The sequence below is a fragment of the Stenella coeruleoalba genome (genome assembly GCF_951394435.1).
Source record: "Stenella coeruleoalba genome assembly, chromosome: 10".
NCBI classification, from domain to species: Eukaryota; Metazoa; Chordata; class Mammalia; order Artiodactyla; family Delphinidae; genus Stenella; species Stenella coeruleoalba.
In genome coordinates this window covers 28,163,854-28,173,867 of record NC_137156.1, presented here as the reverse complement: position 1 = coordinate 28,173,867, position 10,014 = coordinate 28,163,854, and the positions used below count along the sequence as shown (strand labels likewise).

General features: G+C 46.0%; 1 protein-coding gene across 1 annotated transcript in view; it reads left to right on the top strand.

The window, feature by feature from the left end:
* Positions 1 to 2,955: 2,955 nt before the first annotated feature.
* Positions 2,956 to 10,014, top strand: part of TFAP2D (transcription factor AP-2 delta) — a gene marked incomplete at its 3' end in the record, with an annotated part of 66,098 nt that continues 59,039 nt past the window's right edge. The window contains 2 exon segments of the mRNA XM_079934835.1: positions 2,956 to 3,608; positions 7,102 to 7,162. Of these exon segments, the coding sequence (XP_079790961.1) occupies positions 3,060 to 3,608; positions 7,102 to 7,162 (610 nt within the window). The 5' untranslated portion in view covers positions 2,956 to 3,059.

Genomic DNA, 10,014 nt, shown 5'->3' with positions numbered 1-10,014 from the left:
TCTGAGAAGGGGCTGTCCTTTCCCATTTGAGCTGGGATGTACTGGGAAACCAACAAGAGCCACCAGGAAAAGCGCGTCTGGCCATTCTCTAGATAACCTGCACATTCTTCTGGGGGGAGGTTTGTACCTCCGCAGGGGCGGGCGCTCCTGGGGTAAGGTGTTGGGGGCAGGCCCCGGCTGCCACGGACGCGTATTTTGTCTGTGGGTGGAATATAGAGGCCTCTCTCCGTCCTGGCAAACAAAAGATTCCACTGCAAGCATTTTGGGAGTCAGCCTCTCAGTGGCAACGGCCTTTATCTCACCCCTCCTACTTAAAGATCAAGTTGGTCATCCTTCCTTTTCATCTTTGTTGAGCTGACTTCATTAGACCAAAATATGGAATTTCGAGAAGTTGGGAGGGGGGCACTTGCGCACCCTGAAAAGGGGAGCAAGTGCTGGCAGCTGATCCCTGCGCAGGACTGAAGCACCGCGGATCTCCATCTCAGACAGTGCATTTCAATTCTTGTCGTGTGGCTTTGTCCATTTATATAAAGCAAAGAGTGCTGAGTGACAGCCCCAGTTAGCCTGCATGAGCAGATCCTAATAAACCCTCCCAAACCCCGACCTAAAAAAAAAGAAAAAGAAAAAAAAAAGCCACATGCCTGCCTGTTTGCCTGCGGCTTGTTATTAAGACACCTTCTCAGCTTAAACACTCAAAAGCCAACCAAATGCAATGGCAATTAAGACGAAATTACCCCTTCTATCTCTGAGATGAGTCTGGGGCCAGCCGGTTCTTAGGAGGCAGGCAGGGCTGGTGAGCGGACTCAGCAGAGCCTCAGTATTGCGGGCCTGTAGCCACTGCTACCCGCTCTAGGCGCTAGACCACTTGATGCGGGAAGATGAATTTTGAATGAAGTGAAACTCAAATACTGTTTGGAAGTCGAGAAATCCACCGAGGAGACAGAGATAAGTGTGCACTGCCTCCTTCATGCCCTCTCTTTGTAAAATATTACTTTCAAACATTTAAGGGTCTGGGGGGGGTAATGGTATTCAAATACCTGGTGCCCCTGCTAAATGGTCCATACAACATTCAGCAGTCTTTTCGAAAAAGAAGTAGTAAAACACAAAAAGAGGGGGAAAATAGGTTGGGTTGAGGAGTGGAAGACAACGTTTCACCTAAATGTAGAATCTTGTCACAAGTCTTTATTCTCTTATATTTTTCTTAAATATATGGCCAGTTACACTCTTTCTTTATGATGGAAACTTGGGACTGTCCATCATGGTTATTTGTTTTAAAGCTGCTGAAAGTGTAAGCTACTGCCAGGTGTTGCCTTTCAAAAAAGGGAAAAGAACCCAAATTCATGTAAATATGGAAAGAGGAGTATTGTTCCCACTTGGTCAAAGGCAGATACCCCCAAGTCTGGGTGAAATTGATTTGGGTACTCGTTGGAAAAAGCAGCTTTCAGCATCCAGGGAGTGGAACCAATAGGCATGAACACTTACTTGTGTAAAAGGAAGCTTTAATTAATATATATTTCTATCTCTAATATACACACATCGGGGCTAGATCTTTATCTTCACAATAAAATGTGTGCAAATGCTCTCTGCAGAGATGAGTCCCCACCTCAGTCGGTATAGAAAAGCATGATAAAGGTTGGAAAAAATGGATAAAAATGTTGAAAGAACCTCCAGTTCCTTATTAGGCGAAGATACAATATTTATTCCTTGTCTCCTGGGATAAATCTCTTCTGCCTATTGTCCGCCCAGTTCTCAGTGCTGATGCTTAATTTTCAAAACTTCTATATTACCAAGGGACCTACGACATCAGCCAAAGAAATACTCAGCAAGTACAAAATCTGTTCCAGGGAGCTGCTTTTGTGCAGAGAGAAAATTTTGTTCCTACAGGTTTTTAAGTGGGTACGAGGCAAGGAGCTATCTGATCTGGGCAAAGCCATTACAATTTAGATCTCTATCTATAGAACATTTTTTTTCCTTAAAAAAAATTGGAAAATACAAGAAGTTTGGATTTTTTTCCCGATTCTTTTTTTGGAGGGGGAATTTGCATCGTAAGCTTTCGGAGAAACCCAACATGTCAACTACCTTTCCGGGACTAGTCCACGATGCCGAGGTATTATTACTTTTTTTTTTTTTTTTTTTGAGCGCGCGTGTGTGTGGCGGCGGCGGCGTGGCGGCGGCGGTGGCAGCTTCCCCTGTCTCTAATTTATATCGGACCGTTACGTTTAATTATAATCTGGCTTTCGGGGGAAGTTAAGGAAGGAAAAGGGAGAAAGTTCGTTATGACATCTGTCGCCAGGAAGGGCAACTCTCTGCCACGTTAAGAAACATTTGGCATAATGAGGGGAAAAACATAATCCTAATAATAAAGAAAGGGAGGAGGGGGTGAGAAGAGAGATAGAGATGGGAAAAAGATACTCAGAAAGGCAAAGAGATTGATGGGGTGGGGGGCGGTAGGTGGACAAGGGGGTGGGGAACACGCACCCCTTTTGGAATGGGCTTATTCTAGGAGACTAAAGCAGAAAGGGGGGAGTCGGATTCCCTGCCCCAAATGGTTAAGAAAATGAGCAAGTTGGGCGATTTGCACAGACTGGATTTTTTTTTAATATATAGATAAAAGATTTTGAGCAGCTCTGGCAGAACATCCCAGCGTGCACAGCCGCGGCATCTCGTCGTTGGCAGCGGGTTGGAGTGGCGAGGCGCTGCGCCTGCGGACGCTCTCGTTCTGCTGCCCGCAGCCCCGGAGTCAGTGGCAAATCTGGCTCCCGGGTCCGGCTCCCTGTGCAAGTTGGGCAGGGGCTGTGCGTGTGTGTGTGTGTGTGTGTGTGTGTGTGCGCGCGCGCGCGCGCGTGTGTGTCACCCGCACCTATATAGGGTGGGGGATATTTTTCCGAGCTCTCGACTGTGAGGACGAGGCCGCCCACCCCCAGTCCGCCTGCTCGCACAGGCTCCCCGGCGAAGGCGCGCAGCCCGGCCGCGGCTCGGCACGAGCCCTGCGCGCTCGCGCCCCTCGGAGAGCCGGAGAAAAGCTCCCGGCTCCGGGACAGCCGCGCCTCGGTTGCAAAATGACAAACCTCAAGTTTTTCTGCTCTCCCTTTTCCCCCTCTTCCTTCCAGATACGTCACGACGGATCAAACAGCTACCGTTTGATGCAGCTTGGCTGTCTGGAGTCCGTAGCCAATTCCACTGTCGCCTATTCCTCCTCTTCCCCTCTAACTTACTCCACCACCGGCACCGAGTTTGCGTCCCCCTACTTCTCCACTAACCACCAGTACACCCCGCTCCACCACCAGTCCTTCCATTACGAGTTTCAGCACAGCCACCCGGCCGTCACTCCCGACGCCTACTCTCTGAACTCGCTCCACCACTCGCAACAGTACTACCAGCAGATCCACCACGGGGAGCCCACCGACTTTATTAACCTGCACAATGCGCGGGCGCTCAAGTCGTCCTGCCTGGACGAGCAGAGGCGGGAGCTGGGCTGCCTCGATGCCTACCGCCGCCACGACCTGTCCCTCATGAGCCATGGCTCTCAGTATGGAATGCACCCAGATCAAAGACTCCTGCCAGGGCCCAGCCTGGGGCTGGCCGCCGCGGGAGCCGACGACTTGCAGGTAAATAAGCATGCGGCGAATTTGCGCCCTCCCCTCCTCTCCCTCCCCCTCCCGCGCCGTTAATAATCCGACTGTAAGCCGTCTCCCCGCGCCACCTCTCTCTCTCTCTCTCTCTCTCTCTCTCTCACACACACACACACACACACACACACACACACACGCACACATACACACCACTTAGGGAAAGTTATCAAAACAATTAAAGGAGGCGTGTGCCACTCTGTCCCTCTCATTGGAGCAGGCATTTCACCTGTACGCTCGGGAGTCCAGCTAGCTGCGGGCCCCCCCCACTTTCCGGCGTTCTGCACTGAGGTCTTTTGTGAATCCACATTTCTGTCCCTGAGGCATGGGGTGGGGGAGATCACGTAGGCTGGGGTTGAGCCAACTGGACTCAGCGTAAGACCCGATGAGTTGATGACCAATCGTACCCTCAGTCTCGGAGCTTTGCTGCGTCTACCCGCGTGTTCCAGGCATTTGTCCCAGACTGAGCTTGTGGGGCGCGTACTATGAATTGGGGGGGCTGGTTTGTTCTCAGAACATTTGGGGGACCCTGAGCGCCAGCTAAAATTTCACCAAATATCCTAGATCGTTGTGGACAGTAAAGAATCGCAAATGTAAGCCTCAAAAATTTACCCCAATGAAAGGCTCTGCACAATGCAATTGGCCGGGGTGTGGGCTTGAGCCTGATTCTCGCTGCCCGAGGAGCACCCAATCCCGTCACCTGGCTGAACGAGTCACAACTTTGTTTTCACTCTCCAAGCCATTAATTTTTACAAAAGATGCAACTCCTTAGAAAGAAGGAAAGGAAACAAGGGAAGAGAGAGGGGGAGAGAAAATGAATAGGAAGGGAGGAAGAAAGGAGAAAAGGTAGGGAGGGAGCGAGGGAGAAAGTAATAAAGGGAGAAAGAGAGGAAGGAAGGAAGGAAGGAAGGAAGGAAGGAAGGAAGGAAGGAAGGAATTCAGATATGGTGAAGGCCATGACTCAATCAAATGATCTCTCCTACTTTCTCTCTTAATGTATTTTTGCACATTGTTTGCCAACAATAGAATATATGATTATGCAGACATACTGTCACAGCCACATTTCAAACAAATAAGTCCACACATGTCCCAAACAGAACCCAGAAGACACGAGTTTGTGCATTCTTTTGGCTGAAAGTACAGCTCTGCCTGCGAGTCCACACGAAGGTGGCCACTTTCTCCAAGGTCCCCACAATGAAAGGAGAGATACTGGAAGAGCACGAGTCGGAGACATAAGAGATCCCTCGTTGCGCACAGAAAATCTTTCCCCCTCACTTACCTCTGAGCAAGGGATTATTTAAAAATTAAAGCGAAAGCCCTTACAGTCCCAACAAAGAGCCCAAGCCACAAAATCCGCGCACGAGAAAAAAGGTTTGGCTCCATAAACCTTGCTTTCTACATTTACATTCACGAAATAATTTTATACGCTCAGGGCATTTTTACATTTTTCACAAGGATCTCCTTATGTCTCAAGAGGAAAAAAATCTGCCATTCAATGCTTAGCTCAACTAAAACCTATTTACTCCTTTTAATAGCCACGTCTGCCGCTGATTTTTTTGTATCTGTACAAATTTTTTTCCTGTGCTAGGCACAAAGCCGGGCATTTTTCAAAAGAGGGGATTAGAACATTTGCAAGCACGAGACAAAGAGCGAATCCCGTGCAAAAGAACACCGTAGTTTATCCAATTTTCGACTTAGTGCCATTCAACTGGTCATTTATGCAATGTCATCCGACCAAACAACATGTTTTACTTATGAGGGGGAAAAGTTTGTTAAGTGAAGAGACAAAGATTCATTTCCTCTAAGAAAATAAACATCTTAACGGTGCGCCAGAGACAGGGAGGGAAAGTGATTCACTTCCTTGGAGAACTTCTGGCCTCTACCTTTTCCATTTCAGACATTTTGAAAACTTTACTTTCATCCTATGTCTTTTAACATTCTTAACCTCCTTTTTGCCATTTTTTGCTCATAGTGAGGGAAAATTCATCATGAGAGAAACACTCCAAGACACTAGAAGAAATAGAGGAGAATGGTATATATTTATGCATCTATGTCTACAGAAGGGTGTATATACATTTTTGATACAGATATAGAAGCGAGTTGTAAGTTTGGCAAGTTATTTTCTTCCACCCCTCCTGGACTTAGTTGTCAGAATGAAAAAGAAAAAGAAAAGAAGTCATAGCTACTTTTAAAAAGAGAAATGGGGAGGGGATGTGTGGGAGAAACCCGTCTCTCTCCTTTTATTTCTTCCTTTTTAAAACATTCATCAGCATATGCCTCATTTCAAATGCAACAAATGTAAATATACTTTTCCCTGCACAGAATTTTAAGTGAAAGTCCAATGGTTTGGAGGGCGGTCTAAGTCTGCCTAACAGATGCAAACAGTCTTGTGGCTTCAGTTCCATCTTTGAGTCCCCTAAAAAGATTTGCTATGGCCAACAAAGGAAACTGTCACACCTTTTCCCATCACCGCTTTAATTTATGCTCAGTCTCCAACTTTTTTTTTTTCATATTGATTTGATAATCACTTTAAGGCAGAACAGTTAAAATAAGAAAGAACTCGTGAGTAGGTTGAAAAGGGGGGTCTTACAGGCCTGCCTCAATATGGTGAAAATGGGGAAGCGAAAGGGAGCCAGGGCTGTAAAGGTTGTTTTGTAAAGTGGGTTTTTATTATGCACCGACTCTCTCCGCATTTACTTAACTCTTCACGGGCTGTTGGGTAGGTTAACACCCTTCAAGGCCTCTTTCAAGTCCAATACCTCGTTTGTTTGTAAAGGAAAATGAGCCTTTAACACATTTCGACTCAGAAAAAAGAAAGAAGACAGAGAGAGAGAAATTTTTATTTTTCTTAATCAAAAATCAGCAGACCTTTTCCTCCTTCCCAGCTCAAATGATCCCTCAATCCATTAGGAGGCTGAAGGTCTACAGTGAGTGACACTGAAGGTGTTTCCTCCATAAGACACACTTTGGGTAGCATGATAGGATGCCCCTACATCTGGGGTAAAACAGAACCCTCCTAAGATCTCCTGAATCCTGCACTTGAAATAGCTCCTATGAGCTCCCAAGAAACCCACAGTGCCAGACTTGACGCTTCTGGTGTCACTTGCTCCACGCAGAAAATGCCGTGGAAACTGTCTATATATGTGCTGTGTGCCTTGATGGAGACTCAAAGCGTTTCTCATTCTCTTATGCCAAGATAAAAGGCGCTCCTGTGCTTTGAAGTGTAATATTGTATGGTGCTGTGAAATGCATACCTTAAAATTGATACAACTTTTAGATTGTGGTTTTTCTGACACTTTTTCCCCTTAAAATTGTGTGTGCTTCCAAACTTGCTTCAGCTCAGGGGTTGCATTTAAATGTCTACTTTGGGGTTATGGGGAGATGGGGTTCGGGGTGGGACAGGTTGAAAGACTTAACTAATGTATCTATTAGTATCTATATGAGTGATTTTCTTTCTTTTTCTTTTATTAAGGGCTCTGTGGAAGCCCAGTGTGGGCTCGTTCTCAATGGCCAAGGTGGAGTGATAAGAAGAGGTAAGTAACAACATATTAAAACTAAACATTCTTCTCTCATCTGTTACTTTGCCTTCAAAGTCCAGTGATGCTTTTAAACATCAGATCCCCATCTGATGATAGAGGAAACAATGACTCTTGGTCAATTACTCTTGTCCCACACAGGCATACCCACATTAAAAAGTTTCCCTTCCTCTACTGAGGCTTGAACCAGCCTGTGTCCAAAAGGCTGTGATAGAAGAGATTTGCTCTTCCTCAATGGAGCAGTGACAGAACCAAAGTTAGAGGCAAAAAAAAAAAAGGGAAAAAATCCTTCTCACACTCCCTTTTCCCATCACCACATCCTCGAGCAGAATTTCTGGTCTCTTTTACCCCTAAATGTGCCAGCCACAGCCTGGGTGTTTGAGGTAATGATGTTAGCTTGAGGCTTTGAGAGGTTAAATTCATTGGGCTTCAGGGAAGGCTAATGAAACACCAATATTGTAGCTGCCCTCATTTTTCTAAGTGTCCAGAACATTTCTTTCTTTAAGGGAGGGTGAGAGGAGGAGGTGGTGTTAACTGTACCGGATAAAGCTTTCTTGTTCCCATCTGTTGAGGGAAACATCTGAATCCAGAGTTACCCATGGAATTGGAAGGTGGGGGGTAGGCAAGAGTGGAGAGCTGTTGATTTTGGCTCAGACGCTGATGGGAGCTGCATCTCAAATATTCCATTTTGACAAAAGGTTTTGAACTATGACATTTTAAGGGCCTCAAGGCAGTGCCAATTTTGCTGGCTTCCCCACTTCACTGTACCCAGAGCCTCTGAAGCTTATTTTCCTAGCAAGCTGAGTAACCCGAGGAGCACACGAGGCAAGGCGGACCAGCTGTTACCCCAACTTCATACGAATTAATAAGATGTGGCCTATTCACTAGGACTAATTCCAGCTCCAGGGCCGCAGTTGTCTCTAGTAACCGAACCACTAAAAACTGAGTCATTTCTGATGGCACCAAATAAATGTCCTTCAGTCCCTCTCCACCCCTTTCAAAGCTTGTTAAAAGACTCCAGTGTTTTTCCAAAGAAAAAAATGCATCTATAGGAAGCAACGGATTATTCCATGTTTAAACTGCAGGTTTTACAACCCAATGTCCAATGTGAAACTCCGTTTAAATTGAGGTGGGAAGAAAACAGAGTTTTCCTTTGGGAAACTGACTATTGTCAGAGTGGATATTTGGAACTTCCATTAAATGGCTATTTAAATCTTTTGTTTCACCCCATGGCGATTTGAAAATTATTATTTTTTAAACTACTACTGTTGCTCCACAGAGATTTTAAAAAATGAGCCGTATTAAACTTGTCAGACAGGCCAATACTCAGCCATTTTGAAATGACATGAAATAGGCCCAGACTAGTGAAAATTGAAATAAAATATACATATTATTGGAGAGAGGGATTAAAATACACAGTGAAAGAGGGACCAGGTGACGTGCTGATCCGGGTCCGTTGGGGTGCTCACACTAAAGGTGAGGCCAAGTACTCAGGGCTCCCGGAGATGTCGGTGGTGCTGAAGGACAGCGCCACTAATTAGAGCCCGGAGCTGTCTCCTCCCAGAGCCCGGCTCGCGCTACTGCGTTTTTGCGTTCAGTTCCGCAGTGGCTCCAACATCACCTTCTCAAATGCTTGGCAATTACATCCGATCGTACAATAGCTGGCAGGGGATGAGAATTATGAGGCCGAGGCGGAGAGCTGGAAGGGAGGCGGCTGTGCAATCCGTTGAATTTTCGTTAAGAGATTTAGGGGATAGCCCTCACCACCCGCCCAGGAAAGGCCAAAGCTCTCCAGTCACTACAAGATGGAAACTGCGTGCCTGTCCTCTCAGGGCCATGGAAATGGGCTTCCTTAGGTAACGTTTGATTGCTCTTGTAGAATTCGGTGTCATTCACCTAAAAATAGGAGCCGAATTTATTTTAAACCAAACATTGATCTTTTAGAAGAACGGCGTGGCTCCAAGGAGAGAGGGGAGGTAACTTGGGGTTTACGACTGTATTGTTTGACTAAAGCCTAAGCCTTCCCCCCTCCATGCAAAGGCATTCAGAATTTAGCTGCTGAGCTTATTCCATTTCCACGTGTCTTAGAGAAAGGCCAATTAATTTAGTTGAGCCTCGGAGACCAGGGTGTGTGTCTCTGTGTGTCTGTTTACTCTGAAAGGATCAATGTTCAGGACAATTTGCAAATGGATAGCAAGGAAGTCTTGCATTAAAAGGTGATGTTTGTCCTGCCGCCTGCCCAGCTCTTTCATCTCAGGACTCCCCGTTTTTGAAGAAACGCTAAGGAAGTCCCTTCTCTCTATTGTCACTGGTAGCACACAGGATTCTAACATCAATAGCTCGAGTCACCTTTGTTCATCAAAAATCGGGAGGGCTTTAACTCAAGCGCTCTGCTATGTCGCCATATTGTGCAATAGCTCAGATGGAAAAGTCTGTTTCTCTTCTAATCCATGCTTTACAGGTGACTCACCATATGAAACATGATTTCTTGAAAAGCAAAACTTTTTGCCATTTTTCCTCTCCTGCTGAGCTCTCGGATGAACTTACATTTCTAATGATTTCCAGAATTTACTGTGGGAGGAAAAAAATAGATTTCACTTCTCAAGATCCCTGGATGCTCTTTTAGAAAAAAGGACAGTGCCCTAAATGCCCTACACGAATTCATCAGGGAGAGGCTGTCCTGTTTGCAGTGTGGTACGTGTGCTTGTCGGGGGGAGGTGTGTGTCTCAGTTCTTTAAATTTGGCCACTTCTGTTTGCAAAGAACAAAATACCATTTCCCTGACTCACTCTGGTAAGTGGCAGTTACACTGTCTTTGCCTATAATGAAGCCCTATAGCCAAAGAACGCG